The sequence below is a fragment of the Triturus cristatus genome, unplaced genomic scaffold (assembly GCF_964204655.1).
Source record: "Triturus cristatus unplaced genomic scaffold, aTriCri1.1 SCAFFOLD_326, whole genome shotgun sequence".
In the NCBI taxonomy this organism is placed as follows: Eukaryota; Metazoa; Chordata; class Amphibia; order Caudata; family Salamandridae; genus Triturus; species Triturus cristatus.
The window spans coordinates 100,378-125,999 of NW_028187707.1; the positions used below are offsets into that span (position 1 = coordinate 100,378).

Genomic DNA, 25,622 nt, shown 5'->3' on the forward strand with positions numbered 1-25,622 from the left:
ATGGAAGATTTTGAAAATAGGCAAAGGCGTAATAACCTGCGGATACTTGGTATTAAAGAAGGAATAGAAGGGGATGACATACGGGCCTATATATTGAGACTAATGAAGGGAGCCTTTCCAGAACTCCAGCACTGGAATTGGGAAACAGAGATACAGCGGGTTCACCGCTTCCCTTTGACCTTGAAAAAAACATTTCAAGGGCAATACTAATTTATTTTGGGAACTTTTTGCTTCGAGAGGAAGTGTATGCCAAGGTTACCGTGGAACGTCGATGGAAATTAAGAGAACTGATCCAGCCCTGTCAAGCTTTGGGAGCACAAGCTTTTTGATGAACCCAGCACGATTAAAGATTATCCACAAGAACATTACAAGAGTCTTTACCTCAGAGATCAAAGCTAAAGACTACACGGAAAAACTAAAAACTTAATGGCAAGACCCTGTATGTTTATCTTTTGATTAGCTAGACTGAAGTAGGGTGGGGGGTGCGTCTGCTGGTACTTTATTTTTTCACCTTTTTTTTATCACCGTAACAACACAGTACTTTGGTGGACTACCCTATGGAAGAAACACCAGGATGTACGAATTTCTGATGGGATGACCACGGGGGGGGGGGGGGGGGTAGCACTTCTTAGGAAGAAACAAAAGGGGGGAAACTTTATTGAAAAAAAAAGAAAGGGCTGTAAAAACCAGAAAAACATCTCATAGTTAGGCAACAAGGAGAGCTGACTCTCAGGCTCCACCACAGAGCCCTTAGGTCTGCCTGTCTCTCATTGCAGGAGGGGGGAGAGAAGCGCCATGAGGACAGGGATGGCAGGGCGGGGATAAGCAGAGGTTTATCGGGAGGGGGACTGGGGAGGGGGAAAATGAAAAAACACCATTGTGCGAGGATGTTAATGTGGGAAGGAATGCGGGGACAGGGTGATAAGACATATACACCATGCGTATAGCAACGATTTATATATGCGGGTTGAACGACGCTGCCAAATGCAGGATAGTGAAGAAACAGCTTAAGATATTACACGCTGACATAGTTTGCATATAGGAGACGCATATTGAGGGGACGCGGAAAATTCTCTTAGAACAGTTGGGATTTTAATTAATAGCACATACCACACAGAGGACTAGAACACGGGGGGGTAGCAATATTGGCACAGAAGGGGTGATTGTGTTTAAATCTTGTTTAACTGGTAGGTTTGGTTGATGGGTAATTGTTGAATGTCAAGAACAGGGATTTAATTTTACTCTATGTTCAATTTATGGGTTGACGGGGATGACCCCGAAATATTTGATTTTCTTAATTCTGAACTGGCTAAGTGGCCTTTACCGATCATTGTATGTGGTGATCTTAATATAAATGGCATAGATGGACTGTGGAAGGGGAATCCAAGTAAATATACAGGTCGGAAAAAAAAGTCCACAGGGCCCTTATTCAGATGATGGACGATAATGGGCTCATAGATGCCTGGGCACAACTAAAACCACAGGAGTGGGGTAGCACGTACTACTCCGCACCGCATAGAGCCATAGAGCTGTAGCACGGCTAGATTATTTTTTGGTCTCATCTTCTCTCCTCCCCACTTGTACCATTAAGAAATTCTCTCTGGTTATCTCTGACCACAATTCTTTGGTCCTGGAGGGTCAAAGGATTGAGGGGGGGGGGGGGGGCGTGCCGGAACACAGCTGGACTTCTGAACACACCCTGCTACAGGCCCCAAAATATGTTCAACATATGAAAAAATGGCTTGAGGAATTCCTAGAGATCAAAAGGGGTAGTGCTGGGTATGGGGTGGTATGGGATGCTCTCTAGGCTGGAATCAGAGGGAAAACCCTGAGCTATTCGCTGAACCGGAATAAAAGAAGGAAATGAGATTAAGACCATGCATAGAACAATTTTAGACATAGAAGAACTACTGGTTAGGTCTATTGCCACCTGCTCAAATAAAGATGAGATCCTCCAGAAATTAGTTTTAGCAAAGGCTGCAGCAGGTGAAATCATGGCAGCAAGAGCAGGGGGAACATTCTTGGCTCGGAGACACTCTTGCTATGAATTTAGTGAACAAGTTGGGCACATGTTAGCTGCAAGGACTAGACAGAAGACCTCCGGGGGAGACATCTTAGAGATTAAAAATTCAGTGGGGGAAGTAGTCACAATACCCAGTGAAGTACATATGGTATTTCAAAGCTATTATGAGAATTTATACAGGGAAAATGTGCTCTGGGAACCCAAGAACATAAAAGAATATTTAGCGTTGCTCACAGCCAGACATTTTCATAAGAAGACTCAAGGGCTTTGGAGAACAGATTCTTAGATGAAGACATTTAGGGAGCCCTAAAGGAACTGCCATCCGACAAGGCTGTAGGTCCTGACCAAATCCCACTAGAATTGTATAAGGTTTTTTTCAACTTTGGGGGGTGATATAAGTTTTGTAATGTGCCAGGCACAGAAAGGGGAAACACCTCCAGAGTCATGGGCAGAAGCTAGTATGATCATTTATCTAAAGAAAGGAAAGCCCCCTAACAAACCTGGTTCTTATAGATATATTAGTCTAATGAATAGCAACACAATGTTTTTTTCAAAAATCCTAGCGAATCATTTTAGTACCATGATTGGGAAGGTGATCTCGCCCCGCCAGCACGGGTTCATCCCAGGCAGAGGCACGGCTGAACATATTCGCAGAGTCTGTACTTTGTTTGATGGTACCTCTGTCACGCGAGATCCTATGGCGCTTATCCTGCTAGACACAGAGAAGGCATTTGATAGGGTCTTGTGGGGCTATCTTTGGGCTGTACTTGAGAATTGGGGTGTAGGAAACTATATAGGAATCCTAAGATTCAACTCCGGTTGATGGGGGGACAAAGCAACCCAATTGCTATCACACGAGGGACGAGGCAGGGGAGTCAATGCTCTCCCCTCTTATTTGCTTTTTATATTGACCCTTTGATTTGGAAAATTGAGGCAAATAAGGGTATCCTCCCTATTGGACTAAACAGATGTGAAACTAAGATTTTGGGATAATCTGATGAATGGCAATAACAGCCGCAAATACATCTGTGGCTTTAATGGAAATAGAGCATGAGGCTGAATGCTTTGGGGCGATCTCAGGCTATCGGCTTAGCCGTGAAAAGACACAAATTTTAGTTTATGACATGCTCTCTATCTCGGATCCAAGAGTAACTGAATCTGCCACCTATCTTGGGTTTATTATAACATCAGAACTAGGTAAAGTTGTCGAAAAAGAACCTTGTCCCCGTGATTCAAAAATCCAAGAAAGACTTTGATAGGCTAAATAATTTGCATCTTTTGATTGTGGGTCAATGCAACATTATCAAAATGATATTCCTGCCCAAAATGTTGTATCTATTCAGGACGATACCTCTGAAATTTGAAAATCGTTGGTTTAAAGAAATGGAGAGGCTGATTAACCGATTTATTTGGGCTCAAGGGAAGACGAGAAGAGCGCTTAGATATATGTCCCTATCTAGGGAAAGAGTGGGCTGGGTGGTCCCTGATTTAAAAATATATTATTGGGCCACGGTGGTCCAATACATCCGAGGGTTATTGGGTGGAAAGGTCATTGACCAGTTGAGGAACGATGCTTCTCCGGATGTATATGAATTACTGTTAGAAAGAGAAGCCCCTAATTGGCTTTTGTGATTCAGTGAAGCCAGTTATTATAAAAAAGTTAAATTCAAGACCCTTGGGGCAGCAGTAGCGGTCTGGACTGGCGTCAGCAAAAAGCTGGGGTTAGGAAGAATGAATTATTATACTACTTTATTTGGGTATCTGCCTCTCCCCGAGATTTTTCACGATGGAATTATGTGGCGATGGGATGCTTTAGGGGTGAAGACGATGGGGGATCGTTTTGAACCAGATGCTATACTCTCATTTGAGAAAGGCCAAATCCTTTTTAACCTCGATCACAGGGAGTTTTTAAAATTCGTCCAGATCCGTTCCTCTATATTAAGGAAGAAGGGGAGAGCGAAAGCTTTCTCAAGAGATCCAGTAATGGAAGTGTCCAAAACCCTGATGGGTGTACAATCGCCCAGATTTATAAAGAGCTGAGACAACTACAGGGCGATGATTTAGAAAAACACCCTGAGAAATGGCAGCGGAAGCTGAACACTGAAGGGGATGAATTTAGGGCATTGCTTAAGCTTGGCTACACCCTTTTAAGAGTAGCGAGCCTCCAAGCACAACATTTTAAAACACTTGTTTCACTCTATTACACCCCAGCTAAGATAGCTCAATGGGGTGGGACTGATGGTATTTTTTGTCCCCGTTGCCAAGGCGACGAGGCAGATATACTTCATATGTTTGCCTCTTGCCCTGCCTTGCAACCTCTTAAGAGAGCTATAGAGGATTTTATGGGGCAAACCCTGAGGATCCAAATAAAACTGTCTGCCGAGCTGATGGGTTTAGGTGTGGCTCGAGACGGAACGCTGTTAGCTCACTGGAAATTTGCACTTCTTGCCATGGCTGTTGTTAGAATTTGTGTGTTATCTGCATGGGTGGCCCCTAATCCCCCCACATTTCAACAATGACTTACACGACTTAGCTATGTTTTATTTGGGAAAGGGTCTGTATGAGAAGAAAGGGTGGAAGACTAGGAAATTAGGGAAACTTATTTGGGCCCCTGTAACAGATTGGAAAATCAGGATGAATGCACTCCAGGTACAATCCAGTGATTTAAACATATTGGAGTAACTATCTTTGCTGTTTATGTTTTGATCTTTGTGTAACCCTTTTTTTTGTCAGAGCTGCTATATTCTGTAACTTAATAGTACTGTACTGCGCCTCTGTAGGCTCTCAGGATTTGTTTTCTCTTTTCTTTTTTCTTGTTTAAGAATGTTTTATTCTTTACGGATGTTTCAGTATAAATGTACCTGAACCGATGGTGGAATAAAAATATTTAAATTTAAAAAAAATATATATATATATATATATATATGTATATATATATATATATATCATATACCATTACAGTATTATTTAAAACTCATAAAGATAATTAAAAATAAATATTTTTTACACCAATATTATTGTCTACAATATTAACAACAACAATATTCTTGAAAACAATATTATTTACCTTAAAAAACAATATTTGTGTCAACAATATTCCTGCATCACGATACTTCTGTGACAGGATTTTAAAAACTCGAAATTAATGTCACTCGATATTTTGTCCGAATAACATCCTCAGAGTCAGTTAAGGTTTGGGGAAGCTGCACAATCTCTCCCCCCAATATTTGTTTTCGATGGGGTCCCGGGGCCCGAAGGGCAACTCTGTCTGGCACATGCCAAATGCTGTGCCCGGCATGGGGTTGGCCACCTGCTGGGGATTTGACCACAGGGTCTGTCAGCAGGCCAAGCCCTATGGCCACCCCCTAGTGCGCACGGCCAAAGATGTCATCAGTGATGTCATAAATGTCATAGAAAATGTCATCTGTGATGTAATATGTGAGGTCATAAGTAGTGAATGGCTGGACGAAAGTTATAGTTAGCACCACGGGCGCAAGTTATAGTTAGCTCTTCTATAACTGGTGAATTTGTTTGTTTATTTAAAATTCAAAACATAAATGTTATCAGTGACATGTTAACCTACCTATAACATCACTTTAAATATATGTATATATTAACCAGTGGTGGAATCATAGTTAGCATCGTGTTTCTATAGGATATGCCTTTTTTGTGTTGCTAATAACTTTGGCGTCACTTAACAAATCTCCACACATGTGCTAGTATGTGATTAGTTTACACATAGACATTTTCGGGGTGATCCATAGCCACCTTAGACACAGCTACAGCCTAAACCGCAGAACGGATTTAGATCAAAGTTGTGAGTAAGCTAGCTGTTGGACCAGAAGGAATGATTTTTTGTGTTTTGGTGGCAATCCATTTATCAGTTTTGGAAAAAAGAAGGTATAAAAGAATTGTACATATCACGTTGTGGAGGATCCGCAGAGCTGACCGATCTCAACCTGAAATCTGAGTGGGTGCCACTTCCTCAACCAGGAAGTGGTGGCAGCCATCTCCCAAATCCTGAAGAAATGAGAAAAACATAAGGCGGCAGGAAAGGGATACCCTGAACCACGATGCCTGGTGGTGGGGTTGTCTAGGGTCAAAATATTTTTTGAAAATAAAATTGCTGTAAATTCACGGGGGAGCTGTTAAACTGCGGCAAAATAAAAACTGAAAAAAGGAAAGCATGGGCTCTCACCATTTCTATTTAAAGACCCTTCTGGTGGGATGTGGGTGAGGCATATGGCATGTTTCAGGGGGAGGGTGTTGTAGCCCCACTCCCCATGCCTTCACAAGGCCCCAGGCACCCCTTCGCCTGGGGCCGATAACTTAATTAAAATGGAGCTCTACCCTAGCCCCATGATCCCCAATCCATGGGACACCGTTTGTGTCCCTCCCCACAAGCGTGGGCAGGGAATCTGCCACGGTTGCCCCACCTGATGGGAGAACAAAGAACGGCCCTGCCTGCACTCAAGAACAGGGAAATGCTTTAATTGCTTCCCCTGACCCTCTATGGGAGCACGAGAAAACTGTTCTTGTGGGGTTAAAGCAATGCCGGCTCCTGCTACACCCGGGATGGGTGCATACTGGGGAGTCGGTGGGGCTGTGAGGGCCCTGGGCCTCCCAGTAGACCTCAACGTTAGACCAGCTGTGGGGTGCCCGGGGTGAGGCAAGGCTGTTTGTGACATGCTATGGGTGGGCACCAGGACATGCTATTTAAAAACAAAGAAAAACATGCCGGCTCCTGCAGGTGCAGGGGGCTGTGGGGGCCCTGATCCGGCCCTCATAGTACCCAACATGGCGATATCTGTGGCGTGCCCCAGTTGGCACGGGGCACACCATTATGCATTAAAAAAAAATACTTTATGCCGGCTACTGCAAAAAACAGTGGGTGTCCTGGGTAGAACAGGGACATCCATAAAAATATTTAAAAATTGCAAACAGTGAATAATAAATGAGCAGACACAGCCACTCATTTAGTATTCACTGCTCCTTCATAGAGCACCCAATAATGCCCTGGGAGAGCTATTTACATATATTTAGTTTTAGGTGATGTCCCTAGAAGGGGCAGAGACATCACCAATATTTGTGTATGTTGTGAGGGGGCTGTAGGGACTGCTTCTGCCCCTCAGCAGCACTAGAAAAAAGAAACATAATTCTTCTGGATCATTGAAACCATGACCCCAGGAAAACTTACCATATTTTTAAAGGAATTTCCCAGGCTACAGCTTTTGCTCTGCAGCTGGGATCACATTGTCACCTAGGGGCTGGTCGCTTTGAGGTATTTTATGTGTTGCTGATGTATCACATAAACTACATGGCCTTGATGTGGTTATTTTTACCATTTTAGTTTCTGGGGGTGTAAAACGCTATAAGGGATTACAGAGATATATTTGTTTTATTTATTATTTTCTTAAAGAAAAAATTATATATCTCTGACTATTTATTTTCAAATTTTTCATATCCAAATGTAAAATTAAAAACTGTGTAAAAAGAAAGAGTTACAGACATGTAGCTCCAAAAAAGTTCTTTAAATGTTGTTTGCCACTATTGGAATATATATTTGATTGCAATTATTGATACTTTCTGGAGAAAGATGATAGGAGTGGCCACACACCAGGCCCTACAGCCAGACCCAAGGCCATGCATGGCAGTCATTTGGTTTTACATATGATAATAAAATATTAATTTAGGTAAAAAAAAAACCTTGAAGTTCATTGAAAAAAAACAAAGGTTAAAGTAATGTTATAGTTTTATAAAATGTTCAGTAACAACATTATGTTTTAAACTCTAATAGCCACAGAAATTCACCAGCTGTAGTTATCTCAAGTAGCTATAACTCGTGCCCGAAGGTAACTGTAACTCATGCCCACTCCATGCACTGCCAATTACCCCAAATATTACATCACTCATGACTTCTTCTATGACATCATTGATAACATCACTGCAATATTTGCAATTAACCTCTTCTGTGCCCATGACGAGATAGTCTCGTCATGGAGCACGGTCGCGCTGTGCCCATGACGAGACTATCTCGTCATGAACCCCACCCACTAATGAAACGCCCGGCACAGGAGGGGGAAAGGGCGTGGCACAGAAGGGGTTAAATTATTGATCAGAAAACTGTGCATGGTGGGGATGCGAGTTATAGTTACTTACTATAACTAAAACTAGTGAATTTCTGTGCTTTTGTTTAGTTGAAAACATTATGTTGTTACTGAACATTTCACCTAACTATAACGTTACTTTAAACTTTGTTTTTTTCAGTGAATATAAACACCGACCTTACTGTTTGAGGCTATCAGCCAGCCCTCTTAATGCCTTCTTCTGTAGTTGTATCACTCCCCCTACAGAATAGGGCAGTGCATCGTCCCACTTCGGCTGTGGGCTCTCTTTAGTGTGCGTGACTGCATTCTGCTCTTTCACAAGGAGCACATCGTCGCGTACAGTAGTTCCCTTCAGAGCCAGGCTCTACTATGGCAAGATGTGCTTTTGATACCAAAGTATATTTTTGCTTTTAGCCAATTTCCTTTTTTTTTTTACTATTGGTGAGGCACCAGCAGCTGACCAACAATATATTTTCTCAAAAACATGATAAAACAAGAATTGACAAAGCCAATAGACTGGCAGACAAACCTTACTTTTGATTTTGCCAGTGCTTTTTCTGTTAATGATTTGTGTAAATTTATAGATGTAGCGTTTGCTTCATTTTTTGCAGTTTTTGGCCCAACCAGAAAAATACATATTTGCAGTTAGATAGATTGATATTCCTTATTCGATCAAATAGAGATCATTCACAAAATGTATAAACAACAATCTTCCTTGCTAAAATACAATATACTATGAATGATTGTCATATCATAAAAATCATAAAAATGTAAAATAATAAAGTGAATAGAAACGTATGGCCAGTTAACAACAAAAGAGAAAAATAAATATTATCAAAAAAGTCATTGTGTTATTAACATACTATGCCAAGGCCTGTGTTGTCCTCTTCTTTACTTTGCAGTTAACAACTTAGACCTAACGCGCCAAGTATAAAGCAGGTACCCTGATATGGCGAACACTAGCTGTAGAATTTGATCTATGAACTTGCAGAGCATCTACTGGTCTCCTAAATGATAGGGGTATAAATCACTTTTTCCTAAACTCTGCATAGCTGGGACAAAAAATATATATATAATGGTCTAATGATTCAGGACAAAGGGTACATTTGCAGTTATTTTGAATTTAAGTAATTTTTTGGGTAGTGGTTGATTTTTGCCCATTTTAAATGTGTGATCTTGGACAAGCTGCCTTTTCAGTTAAAATGCGTGGGTTCAGGTTGTTCTGCTTAGTACATCGCCGTAATAAAAGGTGAATTGCATTCTGATCATTCTGTCATTCCAATATTTATATTCCAATTGTCTCTTACTCGATATGCACAGTCCTAATTTGTTTTCAATCTTGTTGCAGAGCTGTTTAGAACGGAGATGTTTTACTCAAGGATCTTCCGAGCGCTTGAACTCAATTTCTACGAGCGTATGAAGAAAAAGAAACTTCTGTCTATGAAAGAGTTCTTGCTGCTATTTCCCAATCTCCCCGTGATGATTAAAATACACAGTAAGAGGCTGCTGGGGGATTGATACATATTACTATCATTATTTATTGACAATCGTTAATGTCTATACTTGGCATAATTCAGTTCTTAGTGTACAATGATTGTGGGGCACAGTTGGGTTGCAGGCTTGTTTACAATGCAGTTACAAATGATTGGCAACTGCCTATGTTACAGTTGGAGCAGCTGAACACGTTGTTCACCTTGATCCTGAATATTACACCTCTTGGATTACACAGCAAAGGGTAGTAATTTAAGCAGTGAGTCCAGTGTGCTGTTACTGAATAAGCTGAATGGAGATTACACAATAATAAGTTTTGTAAAAAGAAGCTTGTGTGTAAATTAGGCCTGGCTAAAAATCCGTTCCGCTCACGGAAATTGCGATAATTTGACATTTTCGCGTTCCGCGGAGAGCGCGTAAATGTCAAAATTTCCGCAATCCGCATTTTACCAGAAATTTTTTGCTTGTTCGCACTGTAAAATAATACATTCTTGCGTGCGCGCGATCGCCTTACCTGAATCCCCGCGTTCGCCGACAAGTTTTCCCGATCCGGTCGCGTTCTCCACGAGATGTTGGATTGTTGGTAGCCATTTGCACTGTCTCGCGACAGTTCGTGCCCGCAGTAACATCATTCGTCGCGCGATCACGTCTTTCTTCTCACGATCATGCACCGGGAGACAAGTGAAAACAAGATGGCCGCGCCCGCGAGCAACCGCACGGGTAAGTTGGCGAGCCGCGACCACGCAGAACATACCGCGAACGGGCGGGAAAAAAACTTCTGCATCTTCGCAATATTTCCGCGTGTTTGCGGAGATTTTTAACATTTTCGCGATAATTTGCGAAAGTGAATTTCGCAAATTCCGCCCACCCCTAGTGTAAATCAGAAGTTGTCTGGGTTGCAAAGAAAAGGTGAAGATAACTTCAGACCAGGCTTGTGGTTTTGTGGATGGTTGATAATTCCAGGCAGAGAATATGGTGATTTCTGAACGATACTTTCGACTGCAGATTCCTCTTTAGAATACTCCTAGGCACTAATCACCAACCAACACTTTCTCCTGCTCACCCGCAGGAGGCGCACTTCATCGGTTGTACCAACCCCAAAATTCAATGACCCCAGCATGCCATGGAAATTGCCCCTTCTTCAAAACTTCAAGTTTCAAGCCATGCTCCAACTGCGGAAAGTGGATGTAGATTATGGATTCGCATGAATTTGCTTGTGGTGCTTCAGAGCTGGTCGTGATTCTTAGCAGTCAGTTGGCTCTGTACAAAATCGATGTGCAGCAGTCTTTCGGACACATTTGTGGCTTAGTGCGCCACCTGACAAGAGGATCCGGTGTAAGCCAATTTTATGTTTTGTTGTTTGTTTCGTCTTTGGCCCAGGAAGGACTTGTTTTGGGCACTGTTCAGGCTATGTGTCATCCCTTTCGGCTTTTCTGCGGGTACCAGATCTGCCGCCTTTATGTTTGTCAACTGTTTGTGGATGAGAGTTTTGAAAGGATGCAACATTCGTTTCCATCAACACTGTGATGCTACAGTGGAACGTGAACCTGGTTTTCAACTTTTCGATGTGCCCCCCATTTGAACCGCTGCACAGTTGACATTAAAAACTGTCTTCATCATCACCATATCATCGACTAGGCATGTGAGCGAGCTGCAGGCCCTTTCTGTCAACCCACCTTATACAAAACTCTTCTCAGACTAGTTGCTGTTTAAGATCAAAGGCTCCCTTCCACCTTGACTTTGGTGCAGAGCCGCTCGCACCACCTAACAGAGTACAGAAGTAAAGTACTGCTCTAAAGTTTCCGGATCCAATCTAACACCTGGATACAATACTTGCAAGGAAAGGAATCTGTTGATTGATAGGGTATTCACCATTAAAATCATTACCAAAGGTAACTTACTTTTTCTATGGGCTGGCCTTGATGCAGCGGACCGCTTGGGACCTGCCATAAGCACCAGTGTAGTGGTCAGCTTCATGATTGTATGCACTACTGTGTTTTTCAGTGACAACCAAGTGTCTCGAATGGACATGCCCTTCAATGGATCCAGGCACTTTGTGGTAAAGAACTAATCAGCCTTAGAGCACATCATAGGCAGCCCCCTCCCATGTATTGCTTTTACTGGTTCACCAGTTTGACAGGCAGTACAAAATGTTCTGAGGCCTATCAATGACTACCCTTGATATCAGTAAACCAGTTGGCCCAGAATATTTGCAACTCCAGAGACCATGGGCAGCATCAAGGGCAGCAATCTTACAGCACCTCCTAACCCGCCTCATCAGCTACTTCAGTTTTTTCTTTCAGAACCAATCTTATCCAGTAGGAGGCAGGGTTTGATTTTTTCCCAACAGGCAGGAATTCCATCTTTTATTTTGGTGGGACTCAAGTTAATGTTAACTGGCACTTCTTCTAGAGCGCATATTCACCGACAGGTCTCTTAGCGCTATGTGAGAGAGCTTAACCTCACCTCACCACATCCACATGTACATGCACCAAAACATGGCCTAGGTTGTGCCCCAGGCTTCAGTAAAAAGAAGCGTTTAAATTTTTTTTCTAAATGGAAGAAGGGTGAGTTCCCTGCGAAGGCTTTCCGGTAGCCTGTTCCAGAGTTGAGGGATCATTGCGGAAAAGTCTCTGCCCCCTTTGGAGGATGTTTTGAAGCGGGGGCAGGCCAAAAGGCCAGCATCAGACGATCGAAGGGTATGCCCTGGCACATAGTTTATGAGGCGTACCTGGCCGTGGATGGCTTTATGGGCTATGCAGAGACCTTTGAAACTTGTTCTGTGTTTGATCGGGAGCCAGTGCAGCTGCTGCAGTAGGGGGGTGGCATGTGCCCGCCTTGGGAGCCTGAAAATCAGTCTAGCAGTGTCGTTCATGACCACTTGGGGTTTTGTTAGCAGCTTCTCAGGAAGGCCAATGTACAGAGAGTTGCCATAATCTAACCTTGACATAATCATTGCCGACATGGCCATCCATAGTGCCTGGAAATGAGAGAAGGGGGGCCAGTCTCCGTAGCTGTCTCAGTAGGCCCACACATGTCCCTGCAATGGTAGATACCTGGTATGACATAGAGAGCTTGGCATCTATTTTTATGCCAAGACTTTTTACGACTGGGGCTGGCGTGGGAGAGGTGCCTAGCTCATGTGGCCAAAAGAGTTCCTACTTGAGTGACAGCAGATTATACAGCTGGCCTTCTGCAGGGGTCACGTCTCTTTTTGCCGATGGGGGCTATCAAGAGGGTACCGGATTCAGAAACGGATGAGGAGGGATGATCCCACTAATTTCTGGCGTCCAAGCGGGACAGATGGCTCAGGCTGATTTTGGATCTTCACCCTTCAAATTAAGAATTCTCAATTTGCTCAGGTTCTCAGTGGCTTGGATCTGGGTGATGCTATCCCTGGATTTGCAGGATGCATACAGCCATGTGCAGTCCTGCAGTCTTACAGATGCTACCTTCTGTTTGAGGTAGGGACAGAGCAGTTTACTATTCTACCCTTTGACCTTGCCTCTGTCACCTGGTTTTACAAAGGCGATGGTAGTGGTGCAGCCCACCTTCTCAGGTTGTGGGCACATGTATTTCCTTAACTTGGAGATTGGCTGCTTAAAGTGGACCTCCTCCGAACGATGATTGTCTTTCTTTCATAACAGAGGTTCTCCATCTGCAAACTAGAGTTCTCCTGATGCAAGGATTTAATTCATAGGGTGATCATGGCTGTTATGTTGTTCAAAGCCTTCGTACCCTGGCAACGAGCCTAGGCCATACATGGTTTGATCCTGATGTTGTGTGATCAGTCATGGGTTTCATTGAGTAGGTTCTGAGGCTTCTTGGACTGCTGGTTACATGCATTGTTCTGGTCCTGTGTATTCAGTGGCACATGTGGGCTCTGTTTCTAGTGAACGTAACCCCATGGCTGTCTGTCGGACAACATCTGTGTTGGAAATTGGGTTGAGGAGGGTGAAACCCTACTCAAGCAGCAATCGCAAACTCTGTCAGGGAGACACACAAGTAAACCCCACATTAACATGTGCTTAGCCTTCTGGTAGCTTGGCAAAAGCAATCAGGCTTCACTTAGAGGCACTATGTAAAGTATTTATGCAGCACTTCAAACAGTATTAAAGTGAAAATACAACACAAGAAAAATGTCACATCAATTTAGACAAAGAGAGTAAAATGTAATACATGTTTTAAGACCAAAATGACAAACATCCAATCAGTAGAACCGGAGATGTGCAATTTCAAATTATAGAGTAAAAATAGTGCTAGTATGAAGTGACAATTTCAGGTCCACCGCAGTGGAATGCAGGCCGGATACAGAGACCCAGTTAGGCCAGCTGAACAAAGTACCTGAAATCCTGGTTTGGAGAGCGTTGCGAGATCTCATGCTGAGGTTGCGTGGCGCAGCCGTGGTTCCCAAAAGCTGCATGCGGAGCACTGCATCATCACCAAGGATGCCTTTGATGAGGGGCTTGCGATGCAAAGTCTGGCATCAAAGATGCTTTGCGCACCAGCAGCTCAGAAGAAAGCTGTGGTGCTATGATGTGAAGTTCTGCGTCTTCATCGAAGATTACATCAGTGAGGGGCTTGTGATCTGAAGGTCTGTGCCAGTGATGTATTGTGCAGCAGCAGTTCCGGGGAGACTCACAGTGTGAGGTCCGGCGTTGAGGCTGCTTCGGGTACAGGGTTGCAATGCAGCTGCGGAGAAATGCGTCGCACTTCATTGGTTCTGCTCACAGGGCCACAACTGGGCTGCCAGAGCACCTTAAAGCCCAATACCAAGGGTCCTGGACTAGGGAGGCACCACCTGGTGGGTAGGACTCCCAGCAGACTGAGTCCAGGTGCTGGGCTTGAGATGGTTGGAGCCTTTTTTGTCCCTGAGGCTCTGATCAGAAGGCCGCCAACTAACCCTTGGAATCCATCTGATGGTCCTGGGTTCACGATGCATGTCCAGTCTTTTTACTCGGGCAGCAGGGCAGCAGAGTAGCGGTTCTTCTTGCAGAGCAGCACAACAGTCCGTCAGAGTCATCACAGGTCCAGAAGTATACTGAAGAGTTGGGACTGAGGGCTCAATATTTATACCTGGAGCCAATTAGGAAGTAGGAGAAGGTTCTGGAGGTTTTCTCATTCAGAGGTGATTGGAAATTCATGCCTCCCTGTCCTGGCCCCAGATTGTCTGGGGCCACAATCGACTTGTGTCAAAACCTTTTGTGATTGTGCTGGGCAGAACCTTAGTGGTGTCAAGCGTGGTAGGTGGCAGCTCCTCCCTCTCAAGTCGGAGATGACCCATTCTGCCAACACCTATGCTGCTTTGTCTCACTGTCTGGGAGCAATATACAAAGACCAATTTCCAGCTACACCTAGTCATATGACCCAGGAAACAGGCTGCAGGCAACCAAATGGTTGTGACAAGAAATTGCCAACTTTCTAAAAGTGGCATTTTCATAATAGTGACTTAAGATCTGACTTTGCCATTAAATAATATTATTCATGACTATTCTTTAGACAACAAACTCGACCTTCCTGCCTACCCTGCTCCTAATTGAAACCTTTAACGTATTATATGTAATAAGTTAACCCAATGTTAGCCTATGGGAGAGGTAGGCCTTGCAGAAGTATAAAACAAATGTAAGAATTTTTCACTACCAGGACATGTAAAACTTAAAAAGTGAATGTCCAACTTTTTAATTACACTGCACCTTGCCCTAAGGGTGATTAGACCATTCTCTAGGGATGGCTTATATTAAAAAGGAAGATTTAGGCCTGGCAAAATATTTATTTTGCCAGGTCAAAATGGCAGTTTAAAACTGCACACAGGCACCAATGACAGGCCTGAAACATGTTTAAAGGGCTACTTAAGTGATGGCAAAATGAGAGCTGGTGGGCCACTCGTAGTGTTTAATTTACAGGTCCCGGTTACATGTAGTACCACTTTACTAGGGACTTGCAAGAGAATTAAATATGCCAATTGGGTGTATGACAATGTTACTATATTTAAAGGAGAGAACACAAGCACTTTAGAACTGGTTATCAGTGGTAAACGTGTGCAGAGTCCTAAAGCTATCAAGAACTGAAGGTGTAGGTGTAGGTGTAGATGTAGGTGTGGGTGGTACTGACGTTCTCCAACCAAGCTAGGACCTGATTGACCAACTTCTGGAAGGTGAAATAGTTGTTCTTCAACCCAAAGAGCATCACCCGAAACTGGTATCCTTCTGGAGTAAAGAACGCAGACCTGTCTTTAGCCCCCTTAGTTACTGTGATCTGCCAGAACCCAGATGTCATATCAAACGTGCTGAGGAACTTAGCAGCCCTTGACTGATCAATGAGCTTGTCAGCTCAGGATGGTATGTGCATCAGACTTAGTGACATCATTGAGCCTTGGGTAATCCACGCAGAACCTGAGTTCAGTGGTGGTACCTGGAGGGGAAGCCTTGGGGACCAGTACCACAGTGCTGGGCCAAGGACTGCTTGAGGACTTTCTTTCACTTACCGACAGTGTTTGGAGACTTTCTTCCTTATACGGGCTATCATCTTATCAGATTGCCTGTAGATCTTATTCTTCACTGCCATATGGCCACCCTTGGACCTGGATCAGTCATACTCTATCCAACTGTAGATTATTCACTGCCCTCCCTGCTTCACCATCTTTGGACTGGACTACTGTGCATTTTAAAAGGTTCCAAGTTAGTTTTGGCACATTGTCACCTCTGATTTGTCATGACTGATCGAAATCCAAGGGTAGCCAAGAGTGAAAGACAAAACTGATGAGAGCGTGCTGATGAAGCACCTTTATATAAATGGCCCTGTACCATCACTTTCGGAACTGAGCAAGACCTTTGTGGAGTCTGACGGAGCCACTTACCAGTGTGCTTGAACAATTATTGTTTAAAAATGGAGTGTTCAGTCGGGCGCCTGGGGTTAATATAAAGGTGATCAATCTGTAGTTAGAAAGAGCCTTTCTGAAGAGAAGTAACTTGATCTTCCAGTTTCCAGGAGCTCTATGGATGATTAATGTTTCTAACACGCAGCCTGGTTGCTTCATGTGATTGAATTGAGGCAGATGTAAGCACGTCTTGTAAACTGTGTGAACACCCAATGTTGACAAGCATATTGCAATAATGATAGTGGTTGTATTGTCCAAACATTGAGCGCCAGTAAAAAGTGTGTCTGCAATAAATAATGAAGTGACCATTCCAGGTTATACATAGAAAACCATATTACCCCAGAAGTTGATTTTAGTATTACGGGCTGGCTTGTGGTAACGTGGGTCTTAGTGGGTCTTAGTGTTGAATTTAAATGAGCCCCCACAACTGCAATTGTTGAACTTAAGCACATGGTAAACATGAGTACATTTGGTCATTTTCTGCCTTTCCTTAATGATCACTTTAGTCTTTGTAGATGTTGAATGTAATGGAAGACCAATATACCAAGCTCTTTTCCAACTATGGTAATTTGATAAACCTGAAAATGAGTTGTTTCAAAGAGTGAGCCGTTGCCAAACTAAATCTCTGACAATTCTCTGTCTCTATCCTACCCCAAATTACTCCTTTCATCACCATCACTTATATTAGATTCTCTGGCAGAGCCCCTGAAGAAGCTAAGAGAACAAGGACCAATCATCGAAGAGATCGGTGACCTCATGCTATCCAGGGTATGATTTAATTTAAGAGTGATTTTATTCCTTTTGATTGTAAGAGGTTTAAACCTCTTGGGTCTGACTCTGCTGGTCATAATAAGGGTTGTGACTTTGTGCAAAAGATTGAATTTATTGAACCATCTGCTCATTGGAGCCTTTGGTGACTGTTAATATATTTGACATTTGGTCCAGGTTCTGCTGAAAGATGTAAACCTCAGTTCCTTTGAAGACACACTTTAGTTGAGGTCCTAAGGGGAAACCATAGACTGCCACTCTACAGTAGGGATCAATGCAGAGAAATAGCCACGGGGAAAATAGAGGTGGTAAAATAAAAAACACCGCACCATTGAGCACTAGCATCATTTTAGACTTAGTAATCGGGGGACACTTTATTTAATACTTGGTGGAGGCCTAGTGGGACAGAAGTGTGCAGTATTGTCTGTTTGATCCATATGGCAAAGGAGCTACAGTGTTTGGAGTTTAACATCCCTAAGTAATAGTAGTACACAAGAACACTTTTAACACTCACACATTTTCACAGATTACTTCTGACAAGCTGTAGAGACACGATGGGGAATATTCATTACTGGTAGTAGGACAGAAGTCTCCAAGATGTTAATATTATCCAGCGTAGTACCTGTCAACAGAAGGGCAGGATATAATTCTCTGTCATCTGGGGAGGGCCAGACTAGCATTGAGATTCTCATAGTTGCTATTCAATACAATACATATCATACATGGTGCACTATCCATGAAATCTAAGATTACATTTTTTTTGTTCAAACAATTTTATTGAAAATAAAATAAGCAGTTATGGAACAGATAGTGAAGACACACTACAGGGTGCTTTGCGTAACTTCATATGACCACATATGTAAACATTTGACGTATAGTCTAAGTAAACATAATGGAGCAATATTGTAAGTCTGGGCGGTGAACTCTACTTCGCTAGCAGAGTTTTCCAAATTCAGCTTTACTTGGAGCTCGCAGAGTTTTTTTCCTCACTTGCGTTCGCCAGCGTTAAGTTGGCGAGCGAGGAAAACCCACCCCCCCGGCGAGTTTTTCCTCGTACCGATCGTTAACGTCAAGTTGGCGAGTGTGAGCGTGGAAAATCAACCTCCCGGCGAGATCAACGCTGGCAGTCAGGTTTCTGCGAGTGGTCGCGTCTGCTCGCGTTGAGAAACCGTCTGTTTGCATTGAGACAGCTGCTGCTCGAGTAAAAAAATCTACTCGAGCAGCAGAAAGAAAGCTTGCGCTGTGTATGGTGCAACTCGCGATGATTGCACAGAGTGGCATGAGCACCTGGCACTAAAAGTCACAGTGAACCGCATTTATCTAAAGCAGTTTTTTTTGTACTCCGCCCAGGATTACAATATTGGTTGTTGGTGTACCATTTGTCAAACATGGTGCTAAAATGAGAGGTACATTGAGAGCATATCTGAAGATAGTAGGGAGCTGAGTGTGGGATACCCAAATTAGATGAGAGTTGAGTTCCCCAAGTGTGCTCAATATATGTATGAGCAGAAAAAAATTGCAAAGGAAAGAGGGAGAAAAGCCAGAGAAAAGATGAGGGTGAAGTTAGAGAGAGTGGAGAGAGGGTGCTAAGTCATCAGGGTCTGCAGTGAGCACAGGGCTACTAAGTGTATACTGATGATTTAGTTCTGTCCTGGTGGGTGAGTGGAATTGCAAGAGGGGGAAGAATGTTAAGGCTGTGGGGATCCACTTTTTGTATGTATAAATCAAGTGCATTCCATAGGCAGCACAAGTGTGATGTATTATGTAGTTTCTTGTATATTATGCCGTCCGCGCTCCTGGTGGTGCATAGAGTATTTGCCATTTGTTAAAGGAGATTTCTGTGGAAGATTTCTACTCTGACAGGACTGTTTTGGAGCCCAAGGCAAGCATTAGATCTAATAGCTGTAAGTCATGTGCAGAGAGACCAGTGTCAAGTGGATGTGCCACAAGGCTTAACGTCACAGTTAGGAAGGATGGTGTGAGCTGAATCTTAAAGATGCCATAAATTGTCTGATGAATTTTGGTCCAGAGGGGTTGGACCATTTTACATGTGAAAAACATATTCTAAAGTGAGCCGAGTGATACCTCACAGTGCCAGCAATTATCTGATTGTAGGATACCTAGATTATGCAATCTGGATGGAGTCCAGTATGTTTTGTGTATCACCCAAAATCTAGACTTCACAATTGCAAGTGTAAATTAACCAGAAAGGCGAATGCCAGATTCTATTCCAGGTAGCGCCTGAAAAATGTGATGTCAGGTCTTCTGGGATGTAAGGGGACCATTTTTTCCCCAAATTCTTGAGGAGTGTACTCTGGAGGGGGGGTGGGGGGGGGGGGTCAAATAACTCACAGATATGTGATGCGGAGTGGCCGAGCTTTTTAAGATTTCCAAGTAGGCCGGGAAGATCTGGAGTATGTGGCTTCAGTAGTGATCTAAAGGCTCTTTTAAATTTTGGAGAAGAACTTGATTGGGTGCAGTAAGCAAACGGAATGGGATTCAGGGATATGCATAAGTCTCCAACGGAATTGATACCCCTTTTGGACCACTGGTCACACAAGACAGTTCTTCCATCATGTCTGCGATTATGGAGAGCGAGTAGACCAGGGGTATTTTCTAGAGGCCTCTGATGATAAGGGTGGAGCTTAGATGAGAGGGGGATAGAAAGTGGGATTCAATTTTGAGCCACGTCAGGGAGTGGTCAACTGCATCTTTAAACCACCAGTTGCCCTGAGCCGCTAAAAAGCTTTTTGGTGTTTGTGAAAATCGGTTATATTCAGACCTCTGCTGTTCCTGCTCAATTTAAGGTTGGGACTGGCTATCCTAGCTCTTTTCCCTTTCCAAAGGATATCTGAGATATGCTTGTCTATGGCTTTAAAGAAGGTGGTGGAAAGATTTATGGAACGCATGCTCAAAAGGAAGTTGCTTAGTGGTGCCATCATCATTTGTGCTGTGTCCGTCCTACCCTACTAGGTTATGTGATCATGAGGGAAGATTGTAGCTCTTTCTCAAACCAGATACCAAGGTATTTAAGTGAAAAATGTTGCCATTTCAGGTCAGAGTAGCCCAGAATCGAGGGAGTACAGAGAATGCTCAAGGGAAAGATCTTAGTTTTCTAATGATTACGTTTATAGCCAGAAACTCAAGAGTATTTTTCAATTTCTGATACAATCTGAGGGATTGCTGTATCTGCACCTTTAGTGAAGATTAGAACGTCATAGGCATAGGCCACGACTAGTTGCCTGCCTGATTGGGAACGGTACACCTTTAATGTTATCATTCTGTTTCAGGAAGGAAAGAATGGGTTCGATTGCTAAAAGGAATAGGAGCGGGGAGAGTGGATATCCCTGCCTGGTGCCCTGCTCCAATTAAAATGAGTGTGATAGGTGACCATTTATTCTGACCTGCTTGGCAGCAGACCCAGATGTTATTCGCATCCAGTCTGCCTTTCGAGAATCCAGTTTGGGATGGAACGATGTTTTGATATCCCCTTCTCTAACCTTCTTGCCAGGACTTTGGCTTATAATTTGCAGTCAATATTGATTAATGATATTGGTCTATAGTTTTTGACATCCTAGGCGTCCCTTCCCTCTTTAGGGATAACATCTATAGTGGCTTCAGAACCCGAGCCAGCGGAGCGTGAAATAAACGAAGGCATGTCTAGTTTTCCCCCCACTAATGTTTAACATCTGTCCAAGATGTGATATCTCCAATCTGCCTATGGATTTCCTTCAAAAGAATAGTACTTTGCTTCTATCCCAGCCTCTATGGACCATAGCTCTTGCTTTATTGCGATCACGCTAGTTTCTATCATACTGCTTAAGGTTGACTCTTTGTAACCTACAGGACATCAATGAACATAGGACTTTTCTGCAATTTTCATAGTCCATTTCTGTACTTTCATCTCTTACTTTTGTATGTGTTTCAGTAGACCAAATTCTACGCCAATGTAATATGGGGCGTAGTCCAGCAATGTATACCAGTGTTTCATTCCTCAGTCATTAAGCATAGGAGTCACAGGGGTACTTTGTGGTAAGCTAGTGATCATTCGGAGAAACCTATTCTCTGCTGTGGCGAGCTGGGTCATTTTCTCAAAGCCCCATAATTTCGACCCATATAGGACCAAGCTCACCACTTTTGTATTGTAGATCTGCAACACCGGGCTTACAGGCTTAGTCAGAGATTTTTTAAATTCATTGTTTAAAGCACCAGCTAGTTGGCGAGGTTTCAGTGCCATCATTTCAATGTGAGAGCCCCAGCTAATTGTTTTCCTAGATATGTGAATGCATCTACCTGCTCTTGGGGCTCCTCCCTCCAAATGTATCCTACCACTAAATGCTCTGTGGTGATTAAAAGCCATAAATTTAGTTTTCATTGCATTGAATTCTAACCCTCATGTGTTGCATATATTTTCAAAACGTGTTAACCCACACTGTAGCCCACAAGGAGTTTTTGATATGATGTGCGTTTTGTCTGCAAACATTAGGATCGGAATATTTATACCTACTAAGACTGGAGCATCTGTGGGAAAGGTAGCTGAGAATTGGGAGACTCCATTTATAAAGAGGGAAAATAGTGTAGGGGCCATTACACACCCTTGGCGAACTCCCTTTTCAACTTGGAAGGGGTCAGTTACATTACCCTGTGAGCCCCAGAGAATGTTTTGCAAAATTGTTCTCATGTAGTCGAACAATGAGAGATAGCAAGTCCGTGGGCATTCCCAGCTCCTGTAGGACCAACCATAGCTTGTTACCTGAAACTAAATCAAAAGCTGACTTTAGATCTACAAAAGCAGCATACATGCTGCCATTGCCAAACACAACAGTCCGCCAGTATATGAACAGGAAACAAAAGACGGTCTACTGTACTGATAAGTAAATATTTTATTATGGATAGTTGTTATGGCATCAGGTGCCTGTGTATTATGCAGGTGCACCTCCAGGTCTACTGCTGTGTGCTCAACATCCCTTTTAATATTAGACAATATATCTGGTTTTTCAGCAGGAATGGAAAATTCCTGTTTTAGTGGAAGCATCATGAGCCGAAGACTTGTCAATTGTGCGCACACAACCAAAATCTAAAATGCATGTTAATGCTAAAGCCTGATGTCACGCTTACATGCGTAAGCTAAACAAATCATGCACTCAACAATATTTAATGCTAGTATTAGTCAAAGCTTGTATTCCAAGTCAATATTGTGAAGTATAGAAAAGTGTGCCTGCATCTTACTGCTGTACAAAGTAATTTCTCAGGAAACATTAGGAAAAGCAACATAAATCCATTATCATCCCTGTCCTTCACAACAGTCTCCATCTTAATGTCTGGTTCATGGAGTGTGATTCAACTTTATAAATCTATGCTGGTTTTCCTCTTTCTTAATGTGTGGTTGATGGATCATTAATCAGCATTCTAAATCCATGCCTGATTTCTGACCTAAGAATTGCACTTCCTTTAATGCTTCTTTGCCACCAACAAGGTTGTCTCATAAGTAGGTTTCAAATAAAGCATCTTCAACCTGGACTCCCCTAAATAATCTCTTGTTTTAGGGATGTCCTTCAGTTTAGCATGCGAGACGAGTGCCTTAGATGTTCAATTGGCACCAGTATTTGTAGTCCCCTGATTAAAAGATGTCTATTTGGACCTGTTGAGTCACCCACCTCATCACCTTCATCAGGTGTGTGATGAATTATGGGCAAATAATTTTTCGGAGCAGTGAACATATGCTGGCATACCTGGGATCTCAATAATATGGTAAATGGTAAACACTCTTCCAGCCAGTGGACTACGTGCAATTTTGAATAATCCACAAAGGTCTTGACCTTGACTTTTTTCAAATGTGGCTGATCTTTTGGATCAGTCAGTGATAAATTACTCCAGTGGAAAAAGGGGGAGTTCCATAAGAGCTGGAAATCACCCTTTCCAACTCGAATAAAGGACATATCTGTACCACTGGCACCTTATGGATCCTTATCTGAGCCCTGTCTAAGCCAGAACTCTGGGAATTATTGTGTATGGAAGAAAGGCTGAATTATTAGGCCTTTTGTAAATTCAGGGTAAAAAGTCCTGCATTCTGTGAACAACAATGCTGTGGGACCAGCAGGCTACTAATTTTACTCTTAATGTCAGTTATTCTGGTTCAAAGTAGTCTTGATCAAGTTTATCCTGATCTCTTGTTTGGGGAATATATCTTACTCTTTGAATTGATTAGAAATCATGGGTTATACAATGTACAGCAGGTGTAAGGTCTTTCAGTTTCTTCTCATCCTAGGAAATAAATGTTCATGTCATCTAGATATAATATCACTGTGATACGTATACACCAGAGAGTTAAAAATATTAGTTTCAAGAGTTTTGTGATACTCAAATTCCTATATCCAGAAGCCCTCCAAAACTGTACTCAAGAAGCGCTTAGTGACGGTAAAGAAAGAACAAACTAAAATGGATGATCGTTATTTAATCCAAAGAACAAATTTGTGGAAAAATGTACTTTATCTACTTGTTTTTCACTATGTATCTGTGATGTCTAGTTGTAAATTGCTGCTGACATCAATTGTAAATAAATCAAGATAAGTTGTAACCTCATTCATCTGTTCTGATAACTTAAATCATGTAAAGAAGCACATTGTTGAAGTTGCACAATTTCATAGTTCATCAATGTCATAATTGATTACATTTTGAGGTTAAACCCCTTCTTACCAGCCTAAGGAAGGAATACACTTTCACATCTGATGTGTTCTATGTGGAAGTTACAGATATTCCTGTATGAGAAGATACTCCTGGTAAATCATTGAACTCTACAGATATTTTGGAAAAGACAGCTAATGTCAGCATTAGCAATATATTATTTCAAAATAGAGCCACTCACCACCCATGCAGGTATTGTAGGTATCATATATTTTAATGCATGACGTTTTGCACCCAGTCAGATGTGTGGCCAATCATGCATTCAAACAATAGTCATCTGTAGCTGACCATTGTTAAATCATGAATATTCATCATTTGCCCAGGTAAATACGATGATTCTGTTGGAGATTGGGCTGAGCTGAAAGGAAGTTTACACTGTCCCCCTTTCTACCACTCATGTTGTTGTGATAGCCTCAATCCAGATCCCTATCAGGCCATTGGCGAGATGCCCATTAGCTTCCTCCCTGGCAGACTCTGCCCACTGGAAGCTTGCAGAAAAGTTGGGGAGCGGTTTTGGTTTGGAAACCAAGGGTTGAATAGGGGAATTTCAACTCTCCCTGTTAACAGTTTGCAAACATTTATAAACAATAGGCAAAGAACTCAGATTTCAAAATTCCTAAGTGTATATTTCTAATAAATTATTTTGTGGTAAACATTGATTTGCAGATCAATTTTGTCACTTTTATGTTGTCATTCCTCATTTTGGGAACTTGCTTTTATATTCAGATATGTTTACATAGATGCATTCAGCTTCTGTTTGGGAGATCTAACTCAGTTAACCTCCAGTAATGGGCTAGATATCTGGATCCCTCTGAGATGCAAACATGGTTTGTGGGCTGGGGAGGTGATAGTTCTCTCTACCTTGGATGTCGAATGATTTTTATGCATCTTTGTTTTGTAGCCTTTACTCATTTTGAGTTAGACTTTGAATTGGTTTGCACACATTTAAGATCAGTTGCCAGATATATTTGTGATCTTGCATAATGGGCATGTTGGAAATGGGGGTCTCTAGTAGGCAAGTGTGTGCATATTTGTCCAAGTAGGGACCCTTCTTCCTAGTCAGGGTAAGGGGGATACACTTCTAAAATAACCCCTGCTCATCCCCTTGGTAGCTTGGCACAAGCAGACAGGCTTATCTCAGAGGCAGTGTGTAAAACATTTATGCATGCATACGGAAACACAGTGATAACACTACAAATGGACACAACACCAGTTTAGAAAAATAAGCAAAACTTTATCTAAATCAACAAGACCAAAAACGACAAAAACCTAACATACAATACTTGTAAAAATAGTTACTGTGTAAAATAAACCTTAAATGGCAGGAACAATGTGAAAACACAGTTCCGCCGACTCTGTAGCTCCTTTTGGGGCTCCCGCGATACTGAAGACGACAGAGTTCAACAATTCCTGCCAACTGTGTCGGTACGGGTTAGCTAAATCGTTGACAGACTCAGAGAGAGTACCTTTCTTGTTGCGGCCAATGCGCGGATGCAAGTCGGTCAGGGCAACCGTCGTAATTGCTTTGTGAGATGGAAGCGTTGCAGTGTGTGGTGTCCTTACTGCTCGGTACAGGCAGTGGCTCGTTGACAGAGTCGGTGAGAGCAAGGCTTGCGTTGCAGGGTGAGACGGTGCTCGATGGGGTCCTGGCAGGTCACGGTACGATGACGGA

The 25,622-nt window shown here is 42.7% G+C and overlaps 1 protein-coding gene across 1 annotated transcript in view; it reads left to right on the forward strand.

The window, feature by feature from the left end:
- Positions 1-25,622, forward strand: part of LOC146770883 (rho guanine nucleotide exchange factor 11-like) — a 304,352-nt gene that overhangs the window by 79,085 nt on the left and 199,645 nt on the right. Inside the window, exons 6-7 of the mRNA XM_085640387.1 lie at positions 9,479-9,625; positions 17,187-17,266. Of these exons, the coding sequence (XP_085496513.1) occupies positions 9,479-9,625; positions 17,187-17,266 (227 nt within the window). The remainder of the gene's footprint in view (positions 1-9,478; positions 9,626-17,186; positions 17,267-25,622) is intronic.